The 15,088-nt window shown below is 44.3% G+C and overlaps 1 protein-coding gene across 2 annotated transcripts in view; it reads right to left on the bottom strand.

The window, feature by feature from the left end:
* Positions 1–15,088, bottom strand: part of LOC106569453 (ephrin type-A receptor 3-like) — a 236,274-nt gene that overhangs the window by 11,443 nt on the left and 209,743 nt on the right. For both annotated transcript variants that reach the window (XM_045694301.2, XM_045694302.2), the window contains exons 14-15: positions 6,867–6,928; positions 3,437–3,646 (exon numbers count right to left, since the gene is read on the bottom strand). In XM_045694301.2, coding sequence (XP_045550257.1) covers positions 3,437–3,646; positions 6,867–6,928 — 272 coding nt within the window. The remainder of the gene's footprint in view (positions 1–3,436; positions 3,647–6,866; positions 6,929–15,088) is intronic.

Raw genomic sequence — 15,088 nt, 5'->3', positions numbered from 1 at the left:
AAAGTTTCTAAAACTGTTTGAATGGTGTCTGTGAGTATAACAGAACTCCTATGGCAGGCCAAAACCTGAGAAGATTTCAAGCAGGAAGTGGCCTGTCTGAGAAGTAGTGTTTCATCTTGGCTCTTTTTATTGAAGACTCAGGATCTGTGCAATAACGTGACACTTCCTACGGCTTCCATAGGGTCTCAGAGCCCGGGAAAAAGCTGAACGATATCGAGGCAGGCTCTGGCTGAAACACTTTATCGCTTTTGGCAAGTGGCCACTCAGAGTACTATGGGCTTAGGCGCGTGCCCGCTTCGACCGAATGCTTTCTTTTCCTTTGTCTGTTTATCTAAACGCAGATTCCCGGTCGGAATATTATCGCTTTTTTATGAGAAAAATGGCATAAAAATGGATTTTAAACAGCGGTTGACATGCTTCGAAGTACGGTAATGGAATATTTAGAATTCTTTTGTCACGAATTGCGCCATGCTCGCCACCCTTATTTACCCTTTAGGATAGTGTCTAGAACGCACGAACAAAACGCCGCTGTTTGGATATAACGATGGATTATTTTGGACCAAACCAACATTTGTTATTGAAGTAGAAGTCCTGGGAGTGCATTCTGACGAAGACAACAAAGATAATAACATTTTTCTTATAGTAAATCTGACTTTGATGAGTGCTAAACTTGCTGGGTGTCTAAATAGCTAGCCCTGTGATGCCGGGCTATCTACTGAGAATATTGCAAAATGTGCTTTCACCGAAAAGCTATTTTAAAATCGGACATATCGAGTGCATAGAGGAGTTCTGTATCTATAATTCTTAAAAGAATTGTTATGCTTTTTGTGAACGTTTATCGTGAGTAATTTAGTAAATCACCGGCAGTGTTCGGTGGGAATGCTAGTCACATGCTAGTCACATGCTAATGTAAAAAGCTGGTTTTTGATATAAATATGAACTTGATTGAACAAAACATGCATGCATTGTATAACATAATGTCCTAGGGTTGTCATCTGATGAAGATCATCAAAGGTTAGTGCTACATTTAGCTGTGGTTTGGGTTTATGTGACATTATATGCTAGCTTGAAAAATGGGTGTCTGATTATTTCTGGCTGGGTACTCTGCTGACATAATCTAATGTTTTGCTTTCGTTGTAAAGCCTTTTTGAAATCGGACAGTGTGGTTAGATTAACGAGAGTCTTATCTTTAAAATGCTGTAAAATAGTCATATTTTAGAAAAATTGAAGTAATATCATATCTAAGGTATTTGAATAACGCGCCACAGGATTCAACTGGCTGTTGAGTAGGTGGGAAGGAAGCGTCCCACCTAGCCCATAGAGGTTAAACTCCAGCCACCCAATTCATAGACTGTTCTCTCTGAAACCGCAAGGCAAGCGCTACCTTAGCGCCAAGTCTCGGTTAAAAAAGCTTCTTAACAACTTCTACCCCCAAGCCATAAGACTCCTGAAGAGCTAATCAAATGGCTACCCAGACTATTTGCATTGTCCCCCCCACCCCCTTTTACGCTGCTGCTACTCTCTGTTTATAATCTATGCATAGTCACTTTACTTACATGTACATATTACCTCAATTACCTCAACTAACCGGTGCCCCCGCACATTGACTCTGTCCCGGCACCCCCTGTATATAGCCTCCACATTGACTCTGTCCCGGTACCCCCTGTATATAGCCTCCACATTGACTCTGTCCCGGTACCCACTGTATATAGCCTCCACATTGACTCTGTACCGGTACCCCCTGTATATAGCCTCCACATTGACTCTGTACCGGTACCCCCTGTATATAGCCTCCACATTGACTCTGTACCGGTACCCCCTGTATATAGCCTCCACATTGACTCTGTACCGGTACCCCCTGTATACGGCCCCCACATTGACTCTGTACCGGTACCCCCTGTATATAGCCTCCACATTGACTCTGTACCGGTACCCCCTGTATACAGCCTCCACATTGACTCTGTACCGGTACCCCCTGTATATAGTCTCCACATTGACTCTGTACCGGTACCCCCTGTATACAGCCTCCACATTGACTCTGTACCGGTACCCCCTGTATACGGCCCCCACATTGACTCTGTACCGGTACCCCCTGTATATAGCCTCCACATTGACTCTGTACCGGTACCCCCTGTATACAGCCTCCACATTGACTCTGTACCGGTACCCCCTGTATATAGTCTCCACATTGACTCTGTACCGGTACCCCCTGTATACAGCCTCCACATTGACTCTGTCCCGGTACCCACTGTATACAGCCTCCACATTGACTCTGTACCGGTACCCCCTGTATACAGCCTCCACATTGACTCTGTCCCGGTACCCCCTGTATACAGCCTCGTTACTGTTATTTTACTGCTGCTCTTTAATTATTATTATTATATATTTTAAACCTGCATGGCTGATTAAGGCCTTGTAAGTAAGCATTTCACTGTAAGGTGTTCTATTCGGAGCATGTGACAAATCAAATTTGATTTGATTTTACTGTTTTCACAGTAACGGTGTCTCTTTACAATGAAGTGATGAAACTTTGAAACAAAGTTGCCACTTGTAGCAAGGTGTTGTAGCAAACAAGTATCATGAAATACATGCACCAGAAACAGGCCTCACTTTAACATTAATACAAATATTTACTGTCTAAGCAAATTCCAATTGCACCATCATGTATGAGCCTTTCAAAAACAAGGATTTAAATGCAATAATCCTTCACATAACACATTCTCGGTTCTCTTACCCGTGTGGTATAAAGGTGTGTGTCTGTCTTACTCGTGTGGTATAAAGGTGTGTGTCTGTCTTACCCGTGTGGTATAAGGGTGTGTGTCTGTCTTACCCGTGTGGTGTAAGGGTGTGTCTGTCTTACCCTTGTGGGACAAGGGTGTGTGTCTGTCTTACCCATGTGGCATAATGGTGTGTATCTGTCTTACCCATGTGACATAATGGTGTGTGTCTGTCTTACCCGTGTGGTATAAGGGTGTGTGTCTGTCTTACCCATGTGGTATAAGGGTGAGTGTCTGTCTTACCCGTGTGGCATAATGATGTATGTCTGTCTTACCCATGTGGTATAAGGGTGAGTGTCTGTCTTACCCATGTGGCATAATGATGTGTGTCTGTCTTACCAATGTGGTATAAGGGTGAGTGTCTATCTTACCCGTGTGTTATAAGGGTGAGTGTCTGTCTTACCCATGTGGTATAAGGGTGAGTGTCTGTCTTACCCATGTGGTATAATGGTGTGTGTCTGTCTTACCCGCGTGGCATAATGGTGTGTGTCTGTCTTACCCGTGTGGCATAATGGTGTGTGTCTGTCTTACCCGTGTGTTATAAGGGTGAGTGTCTGTCTTACCCATGTGGTATAAAGGTGAGTGTCTGTCTTACCCGTGTGGCATAATGATGTGTGTCTGTCTTACCCATGTGGTATAAAGGTGTGTGTCTGTCTTACCTGTGTGGTGTATGCTGCCTCAGGGTCGTCCTCCAGTACTCGTGACAGGCCGAAGTCAGACACCTTACACACCAGGTTGCTGTTGACCAGGATGTTGCGGGCGGCCAGGTCTCGGTGAACGTAGCTCATGTCAGACAGGTACTTCATGCCCGACGCGATGCCACGCAGCATGCCCACCAGCTGGATCACTGTGAACTGACCGTCTTGTTTCTATTGGAAAGAGGGAGAGGGAGATACAGAGAGAGGGAGGGGTGGGGGAGAAATGGAGAGAGAGAGAGAGACAGAGAGAGAGAGAGAGAGAGAGAGAGAGATGTTAGCTGTTGTATGTTCTGTCGGTGTTGTCACCATCAGCCCAGCAACAATATACCCTTGGGGAACAATAAAGTTTATTGAATTGGCTTGAATTTCATTGAACACACATATGCACATTGTGTTACCACCAAAGCAGTCCTGCTCTGTGAATAACACCCCCAGCCTGACTCTATCTCATAAATCCTTCTCCACAGTTCCTCTACTAATATACAGCAGGCTGTATCACTGAGAACAGATCACCACTGTTACCACTCTCATTACCGCAATACAGATACAGTTCTCTTTAAGTGGAGCCCATTCCCCTCCACGATAATCTGGCTAAATGATGATGAAAACTGACAGGGAAGAGAAAGAAGACTGCTCTCTCAAACACACACACACACACACACACACACACACACACACGCACACACACACACACGTTGGCGATGTTTGATCTGGGTAGTGAGCATAATGACTGTCATAAAAAGCCAATATCATTCTGAGATCAGTTTTATGGGTAATAGGCTAAACACAGAGTTACACGGGTTTCATTAGACCCCAGATCAATGAAGAAGCACTGGTCACAAAAACAATGCATCTCTCTCTCTCTTTCTCTCTCTCTCGCTCTCTCTCTCTCTCTCACTTTCACCCCTCTCTCTCTCTCTCTCTGTCTTTCATTCTATTTCACTTTCACCCCTCTCTCCCTCTCTCTCTCTCACCCCATTTCTTTCTCCTCCCTCTGTCTCCCACCCTTCCACTCTCCAACCCCCACTCCCCCCTTCTCTCTCATATCCCTTACTGGAAGTGCTATGAGGAGAGATTGTTAAAGGAGGAAGTCTGTGGGTTAGAGAGACAGAGCAATCAATCAGCATTTCACAAAACAAGACCTAATTAACTTACTCCACAGCTGCTGAAACACCAGTAGAGGAGATACACTACCAGTCCATAGTTTTACAACACCTACTCATCAAAGGGTTTTCATTATTTGTACTATTTTCTACATTGTAGAATAATAATGAAGGCATCAAAACTATAAAATAACACATATGGAATCATGTAGTAACCAAAAAAGTGTTAAACAAATCAAAATATATTTTATATTTGAGATTCTTCAAAGTAGCCACCCTTTGCCTTAATGACAGCTTTGCACACTCTTGGCATTCTCTCAACCAGCTTGAAGGACTTGCCACATGTTGGCTGCTTTTCCTTCACTCTACGGTCCGACTCACCACAAACCATCTCAATTTGGTTGACGTCCGGGGATTGTGGAGGCCAGGTCATCTGATGCAGCACTCCATCATTCTCTTTCTTGGTAAAATAGCCCTTACACAGCCTGGAGGTGTATAAGACACCTCCAGGCTGCAATTGGGCTGCAATTTCTGAGGCTGGTAACTCTAATGAACTTATCCTGTGCAGCAAGGGTAACTCTGGGTCTTCCTTTCCTGTGGCGGTCCTCATGAGAGCCAGTTTCATCATAGAGCTTGATGGTTTTTGCGACTGCGCTTGAAGAAACTATCAAAGTTCTTGAAATGTTCCGTATTGACTGGCCTTCATGTCTTAAAGTAATGATGGACTGTCGTTTCTCTTTGTTTATTTGAGCTGTTCTTGCCATAATATGGACTTGGTCTTTTACAAAATAGGGCTTTGGTATACCCCCCCACCTTATCACAACACAAATTATTGGCTGAAAGGCATTAACCTGTTGGGGCTAGGGGGCAGTATTTTCACGGCTGGATAAAAAAACGAACCCGATTTAATCTAGTTACTAATCCTACCCAGTAACTAGAATATGCATATACTTATTATATATGGGTAGAAACCACCCTAAAGTTTCTAAAACTGTTTGAATGGTGTCTGTGAGTATAACAGAACTCATTTGGCAGGCAAAACCCTGAGACAGATTCTGACAGGACGTGGATACCTGATGTGTTGAATTACCTGATGTGTTGAATTACCGTAAAACCTTTTTGAAATCGGACAACGTGGTTAAGAAGGAATGAAATTCCACAAATGTACCTTTAAGAAGGCACACCTGTTAATTGAAATGCATTCCAGGTGACTACCTCATGAAGCTGGTTGAGAGAATGCCACGGGTGTGCAAAGCTGTCATCAAGTCAAAGAGTGGCTATTGAAGAATCTTAAATATAACATATATTTTGATTTGTTTTCCACTTTTCTGGTTACTACATGATTCCATATGTGTTATTTCATAGTTGTGATGTCTTCACTATTATTCTACAATGTTGAAAAAAGTAAAAATAAAGAAAATCCCTTGAATGAGTAGGTGTTCTAAAACTTTTGACCGGTAGTGTGGATGGATATTGCTCTGAGAATGAGAGAGAACCGGTGTGTGTGTGTGTGTGTGTGTATGCATGCCTTTGCGTGTGTGTGTGTGTGTGTGTGTGTGTGGTAGAATTGGAGATGACGTGGGCTGATATTGCTGTGAGATAACGTAAGCTAGCTATAACAGGATTACGGTCTAGTGGATGGATATAGGAGTGGGGAGGTGGACATAACACTCAGGGTCATCTGCTGGTTCAGCTATATATACCAAGGGCAACTCTAAACATTACTGACGCAGTGTGTCTGGGTTTGTGAGTGAATCTGTCCTCCACAGATGTTATTGTGAAATCATTCAGTAGGAGTGAGGCCAGTGGGGTTGAGTGGTGTTCTTTCAGAACTGAAAAGACTCTGAACTGAATGAGGAACTAGTAGTTTCTCTACAATCAATTTGTTTTACTTTCCATCCCTGTTTCAATCAGGAGAGATCTTCAAACACTATGGAGCAGCTCAAGATGCAGACTGTCTTAATATACAGGCAGAATGACTAAGTGGGTAGTGTGTGTGTGTATGGGTGTGTGTGTGTGTGTGTGTGTGTGTGTGTGTGTGTGTGTGTGTGTGTGTGTGTGTGTGTGTGTGTGTGTGTGTGTGTGTGTGTGTGTGTGTGTGTGTGTGTGTGTGTGTGTGTGTGTGTGTGCGTGCGTGTGTGTGTGTATGGGTGTGTGTATGGGTGTGTGTGTGTGTGTGTGCAGAACAAACTCAATAAAATCAATAAAAAGTATTTATAAAGCACTTTTTAGATCAGCAGATGTCACAAAGTGCTTATTCAGAAACCCAGTCTAAAACCCCAACTAACCTTCAGGAAGGTATCCAGGGATCCATTCTCCATAAATTCTGTGATGATCATCACTGGCTTACCTGAGAAGAGAAAGAACAACACATTCACATTAATGCACAGAACACAATACATATATTGTATCCCCCCCCTTAAAAGATTTAGATGCACTATTGTAAAGTGGTTGTTCCACTGGATATCATAAGGTGAATGCACCAATTTGTAAGTCGCTCTGGATAAGAGCGTCTGCTAAATGACTTAAATGTAAATGTAAATATATACTGGCTTATCTGAGGACACAGAACAATACAGAACAACACAGAACACAATACATATATACTGGCTTATCTGAGGACACAGAACAATACAGAACACAAAACATATATACTGGCTTATCTGAGGACACAGAACGATACAGAACACAAAACATATATACTGGCTTATCTGAGGACACAGAACAATACAGAACACAAAACATATATACTGGCTTATCTGAGGACACAGAACAATACAGAACAACACAGAACACAATACATATATACTGGCTTATCTGAGGACACAGAACAATACAGAACACAAAACATATATACAGTGGGGGGAAAAAGTATTTGATCCCCTGCTGATTTTGTACGTTTGCCCACTGATAAAGAAAGGATCAGTCTATAATTTTAATGGTAGGTTTATTTGAACAGTGAGAGACAGAATAACAACAAAAATATCCAGAAAAACGCATGTCAAAAATGTTATAAATTGATTTGCATTTTAATGAGGGAAATAAGTATTTGACCCCCTCTCAATCAGAAAGATTTCTGGCTCCCAGGTGTCTTTTATACAGGTAACGAGCTGAGATTAGGAGCACACTCTTAAAGGGAGTGCTCCTAACCGCAGCTTGTTACCTGTAAAAAAGACACCTGTCCACAGAAGCAATCAATCAATCAATCAGATTCCAAACTCTCCACCATGGCCAAGACCAAAGAGCTCTCCAAGGATGTCAGGGACAAGATTGTAGACCTACACAAGGCTGGAATCGGCTACAAGACCATCGCCAAGCAGCTTGGTGAGAAGGTGACAACATTTGGTGCTATTATTCGCAAATGGAAGAAACACAAAAGAACTGTCAATATCCCTCGGCCTGGGGCTCCATGCAAGATCTCACCTCGTGGGGTTGCAATGATCATGAGAACGGTGAGGAATCAGCCCAGAACTACATGGGAGGATCTTGTCAATGATCTCAAGGCAGCTGGGACCATAGTCACCAAGAAAACAATTGGTAACACACTACGCCGTGAAGGACTGAAATCCTGCAGCGCCCGCAAGGTCCCCCTGCTCAAGAATACATATACATGCCCGTCTGAAGTTTGCCAATGAACATCTGAATGATTCAGAGGACAACTGGTGAAAGTGTTGTGGTCAGATGAGACCAAAATGGAGCTCATTGGCATCAACTCAACTCGCCGTGTTTGGAGGAGGAGGAATGCTGCCTATGACCCCAAGAACACCATCTCCACCGTCAAACATGGAGGTGGAAACATTATGCTTTGGTGGTGTTTTTCTGCTAAGGGGACAGGACAACTTCACCACATCAAAGGGACGATGGACGGGGCCATGTACCGTCAAATCTTGGGTGAGAACATCCTTCCCTCAGCCAGGGCATTGAAAATGGGTCGTGGATGGGTATTCCAGCATGACAATGACCCAAAACACACGGCCAAGGCAACAAATGAGTGGCTCAAGAAGAAGCACATTAAGGTCCTGGAGTGGCCTAGCCAGTCTCCAGACCTTAATCCCATAGAAAATCTGTGGAGGGAGCTGAAGGTTCGAGTTGCCAAACGTCAGCCTCGAAACCTTAATGACTTGGAGAAGATCTGCAAAGAGGAGTGGGACAAAATCCATCCTGAGATGTGTGCAAACCTGGTGGCCAACTACAAGAAATGTCTGACCTCTGTGATTGCCAACAAGGGTTTTGCCACTAAGTACTAAGTCATGTTTTGCAGAGGGGTCAAATACTTATTTCCCTCATTAAAATACAAATCATTTTATAACATTTTTGACATGCGTTTTTCTGGATATTTTTGTTGTTATTCTGTCTCTCACTGTTCAAATAAACCTACCATTAAAATTATAGACTGATCATTTCTTTGTAAGTGGGCAAACGTACAAAATCAGCAGGGGATCAAATACTTTTTCCCCCCACTGTACTGGCTTATCTGAGGACACAGAACAATACAGAACAACACAGAACACAAAACATATATACTGGCTTATCTGAGGACACAGAACAACACAGAACACAGTACATATATACTGGATTATCTGAGGACACAGACAAATACAGAACATCACAGAACACAATAAATATATACTGGCTTATCTGAGGACACAGACAAATACAGAACAACATAGAACACAATACATATATACTGGCTTATCTGAGGACACAGAACAATACAGAACACAAAACATATATACTGACTTATCTGAGGACACAGAACAATACAGAACAACACAGAACACAGTACATATATACTGGCTTATCTGAGGACACAGATAAGCCAGTATATACTGGCTTATTTGAGGACACAGACAAATACAGAACAACACAGAACACTATACATATATACTGGCTTATCTGAGGACACAGAAAAATAAAGAACAACACAGAACACAAAACATATATACTGGCTTATCTGAGGACACAGGAAAATACAGAACAACACAGAACAGAACAACACTCCACATAGATGGGAAGAGAGGAGAAGTAAATAGTCACAGTGGAGACCAATCTCATTTAGTCTTTCTCCCTCTCTCCCACCTATCTCCCCTCCCTCTCTCTCTCTCCTCTCTCCCACCTCTCTCCCTCTCTTTCTCTCTCTCTCCTCTCTCCTCTCTCCTCTCTCTCTCTCCCACCTCTCTTTCTCTCTCTCTCTGGGGTACAGCATGGCATGTCGTCACCATTCACAGTGACAGCTTCTAATCAGGGCCTTCCATAAACACCAGAAGATAATTACTATGTGCCAATCCACAAGGGTGTGTGTGTGTGTGTGTGTGTGTGTGTGTGTGTGTGTGTGTGTGTGTGTGTGTGTGTGTGTGTGTGTGTGTGTGTGTGTGTGTGTGTGTGTGTGTGTGTGTGTGTGTGATGTGTGTCTGTGTGCAGAAGGCTGTCTCTTGAGATCTCATGAATACTGATCAGCTTTTTGGGGTAAATGGATGGGGGGGGGGTATTGAACACCTGTGTGTGTTGTGTGATTGATTGACAGGTCTGATTCCCCGCCCGGCACCTGGTGGAAAACAAATTATTAACAAAGTGCCCACACAGTAGTCCCTGTTTCTTTACATGGCCCCCCACAGACGACACCTCCTATAGCCAGAGAAGGGAATGTGGTTCCAATCTCTCTCTCACACACACACACACACACACACACACACACGCACGCACGCACGCACGCACGCACGCACGCACGCATGCACACACACACACTGGAAGGAGATGTTAAGTGTCCCTGTGTGTGTGTGTGGTACAGTTTGTAAACACAGCCAATACTACTATACTACTGTGTCAATAGTGATGAATAGGCAACATTTCTCCAATCAAAGATGCTGGGAAGAACCGGGCAGAGATAATGAGGTAGGAGAGGGAGGGAGATGGAAGGAGAGGGAGGAAAGGAGGAGAGAGGAGACGGAGGGAGATGGGAGGAGAGAGAGGGAGGAGGGGGAGGAAGAGGGAAGAAGAGGGAGGAAAGGAGGAGGGAGGAGAGGGAAGATTGGAGGAGGGAGGAAATGGAAGGAGAGGGAGGAAAGGAGGATGGAGGAGATGAAGGGAGAGGGAGGAAAGGAGGATGGAGGAGATGGAGGGAGATGGGATTCGAGAGAGAAAGAGAGAGAGAGAGGGAGGAAAGGACGGGAGGAGGAAGTGGGTTGAACAAGGAAGGTGAGAGATGGGGAAGAAAGAGGAGGAGATGTGGGGGAGGTGTGAGACAGGGTAAGAGAGGTGAGGAAAGACAGGTGAAGATTGAAAGAGGAGGGAGAAGGGTGAGATTGGGGTGAGAGTGGAGAGGGTATGGGGGAGAATATGGTTGTCAGGGGAGAAGGGCAGGGGAGAGAAATACAGAATAAAATAAGTGAGAGGTAGGTGAGGAGGGAGAGGGGGAGGAGTGAGAGGGGAAGAGGGAGAGGAGGAAGACAGGGGGAAGGAGAGGGGGAGGAAGGGGAAGGAGAGGAGGGAGAGGGGAGGAGGGAGAGGAGGGAGAGTGGAGGTGGAAGAGGAAGGTGGAGGGAGAGGGGAAGGAGGGAGAGGGGGTGGAAGGGGGAGATGGAGGGAGAGGGGAAGGGGAAGGAGGGAGAGGGGGTGGAAAGGGGAGATGGGTTGTCAGGGAAGGTCAGTAACATCACTGGGGAGCCCTACAGCTCTATACTGGGTAAAGACGGTGATACATCACCTTAAATGAAATCACTATCTCACTGAGATAAATGCCACACAAAACACACACACACACACACACACACACACACACACACACACACACACACACACACACACACACACACACACTGATAAATGCCTATCCTCACCCCCCAGCAGAGGAAAATCCAATTCCCTTTCACTTTGATCCCTTAGACTAATGTGGCTGTCAGACAGGACACTGCCACCAGAGACTAGGCCAGAGGGTGTGTGTGTATCGACTGCAGGGCGAGCATCTGATTTTGAGGCTGTCCTGCAGAGAAGTGTGTGTGTCATGTGACTGCTCTATCGAAAGGGACAGATGAAAGGCTCTGTGGGATTGATCCGTACCAAAATAGAGGTCTGACAGCTAACAGCCCATCCCCCTGACCTAACAGATAGACAGACACATGTGTGTATGTGTGAGATTGACAGACGAATGGACAAACTAACTGACAGACAGACAGACAGACAGACAGACAGACAGACAGACAGACAGACAGACAGACAGACAGACAGACAGACAGACAGACAGACAGACAGACAGACAGACAGACAGACAGACAGACAGACAGACTACTGTGATACAACTGGGGAGCTCAACGTTTGAGGAAAATACAAGAAAGAATGTTCTTGAATAAAGTTGTGTGCAAAAGTAAAGAGCTTCCCTAACTACATATATAATGGGATGAGTGTTTTCATTGTGGTTCCCAGCTCTGACTGCTGTGAAACCCTTGAGAAAACTTCCCTGTTCAGTTGACTAGTCCAGTCCTTCATTCATTATCCTATTGGTCTATAATTCCTCTGCTTTCTGAAGTCTTCATCTGGACTCCTGCCATGGAGAATTAGCATGACAAGATCCCAGGGGGTTAACACCAAACCACACACACACTCCCCTCTGTCTGTCTGTTTACCTCTCCCTCCCTCAGTCACTCTGATCCCACACAATAGACCCCATTGACCACGTCTTGAGACTGAATCACATGCCAGACACGCGCACGTAAAGCCCTCCTGCAAACACACACGGTCATTTTGCCACATTTTACCTCTCTCCATTGGAGTATCAACTCTCTGGAGTATCGCCTCTTAAATGAAGCCCTGTTCTTAAGACCTTACAGAAACACTTTGCATTCAGCCAAAATAAAGAGACATTCATTAAGATGCGTAAAGATAGAGACACTTCAAACCCACAGAATGAAGGAATACCACTCGGTCGAAGATAAGTTGTACGTAGCCCTTTTATCGGGCTGTTTTCAAGGCTTTCAACATTCATATCTTCTAAAGAGCCACGGTTGTCTGTATGCTTCTGGGGTCAATGTGTATGTCCAGTTTTTAACTCAGAGCGGTAATACAGCTGTAGCTTTTGTAACAGAGCCAGTAAACAAACACCTGACAGAAACAAAGAGCTCTGACGATCAGGACTATATAATGGCACTCAGCAGGGATGGGAAAACAGACATTCAAGGAGACTGCAGCACTGGTAAAGAAATGGTATGTGTGTGTGAGGGTGGCAAGTAGCCTAGCAGTTAAGAATATTGGGCCGGTAACCAAAAGGTCACTGGTTCAAATCCCCGAGGTGACTAGGTGAAAAATCTGCTGCTGTGCACTTGAGCAAGGTGCTTAACCCTACTTGCTCTGGATAAGTGTGTCTGCTAAATGAACAAAATGTTGTGTGTATTTGTGTGGTGTGACTGGGAAAGAGAGGTGTTCTCTATTTGTGTAGGCTGATGTTTGTATCTGTGTGTGTGATGCTCAGTGTCCAGACCCAGTTTATTTGCGGTGAGCAGAATTGCAGATTGCCTATTGATCTTCTGCCTGGTGTGAGAGCAGCAGAGTGTAAAATGGATCCAGGAGTTTTGTGTTTTTAACAGCACTTCATTAACACATGCTTTTAATGAGAGAACTGGCCACCTATCGCCTCACTCAACCTCGTACACCACAGAACTGATCTATCCACTGTGTGTAAGTGTTCTAGCTTGAGAAACAACATGGAATGTTAACTGGAGATTGTTAACTGCATATAGATTAAGATAAAGGGGTTTTAACTAAAAGATTAATACTATGTGTGAGAGCATATGGATCTCTCTTTGAACGGCTGGTGGAGCATAAAGAGAGAGACGGAAACACCTCAAATCTCCAATAAATTCACCACACTAAGAGTGTTTAAACTAACATTATTCTCCACACAAAGGAGAGCCTCCAAATGCATAACTACCTTACCCAAATACAGGATAACAGATTAGGGGAGAGAATATAGCAGACCTTAACCAGGTGCTGAGAGAGAACGTATTAGATAGATAGCGGGCAGATGAGATGACGAGGTGTACCTAATTGTAGGTTTTCCAGATGAGCCGATTGTCACAGCAATTGTGTGAGGCTTATAAAGAAAGGATCAAGAGATAAAAGGACAGATGGAGAGAGATAGGGAGAGCGCATGCAGCACTTTTACGATTGGCGGAGAAAAGGTCAATTTCCTCTCTCGTTCTCTTTGTGTGCGGCACTCTCATTTGCATAACAATGGCAGCAATCACAGAAAGACAGGCAGGCTGTCATTAGAATACCAGGACAGCAGGATGGAAGGCTCTTATTAGAATACCAGGACAGCAGGACAGAAGGCTCTTAATAGAATACCAGGACAGCAGGACGGAAGGCTCTTATTAGAATACCAGGACAGCAGGACAGAAGGCTCTTATTAGAATACCAGGACAGCAGGACGGAAGGCTCTTATTAGAATACCAGGACAGCAGGACAGAAGGCTCTTATTAGAATACCAGGACAGCAGGATGGAAGGCTCTTAATAGAATACCAGGACAGCAGGACGGAAGGCTCTTATTAGAATACCAGGACAGCAGGACAGAAGGCTCTTATTAGAATACCAGGACAGCAGGATGGAAGGCTCTTAATAGAATACCAGGACAGCAGGATGGAAGGATCTTATTAAAATACCAGGACAGCAGGACGGAAGGCTCTTATTAGAATACCAGGACAGCAGGACAGAAGGCTCTTAATAGAATACCAGGACAGCAGGATGGAAGGCTCTTATTAGAATACCAGGACAGCAGGATGGAAGGCTCTTATTAGAATACCAGGACAGCAGGACAGAAGGCTCTTAATAGAATACCAGGACAGCAGGACAGAAGGCTCTTAATAGAATACCAGGACAGCAGGATAGAAAACTCTTATTAGAATACCAGGACAGAAGGCTCTTATTAGAATACCAGGACAGCAGGACAGAAGGCTCTTAATAGAATACCAGGACAGCAGGATGGAAGGCTCTTAATAGAATACCAGGACAGCAGGATAGAAAACTCTTATTAGAATACCAGGACAGAAGGCTCTTATTAGAATACCAGGACAGAAGGCTCTTAATAGAATACCAGGATAGAAGGCTCTTATTAGAATACCAGGACAGCAGGACAGAAGGCTCTTAATAGAATACCAGGACAGCAGGATAGAAAACTCTTATTAGAATACCAGGACAGAAGGCTCTTATTAGAATACCAGGACAGAAGGCTCTTAATAGAATACCAGGATAGAAGGCTCTTATTAGAATACCAGGACAGCAGGACAGAAGGCTCTTAATAGAATACCAGGACAGCAGGATGGAAGGCTCTTATTAGAATACCAGGAAAACAGGATAGAAGGCTCTTATTAGAATACCAGGACAGTGGGATGGAAGGCCTCTATTAGAATACCAGGAAAGTGAGATGGAAAACTCTTATTAGAATACCAGGACAGCGGGATGGAAGGCTCTTATTAAAATACCAGGAAAGCGGGATGGAAGGCTCTCTTTAGAATACCAGGA

This window comes from Salmo salar, chromosome 14 (genome assembly GCF_965601325.2).
Source record: "Salmo salar chromosome 14, fSalSal1, whole genome shotgun sequence".
Taxonomy (NCBI): Eukaryota; Metazoa; Chordata; class Actinopteri; order Salmoniformes; family Salmonidae; genus Salmo; species Salmo salar.
Note: the sequence above shows the minus strand (reverse complement) of the source record. Positions and strands in the feature narration are given on the sequence as shown.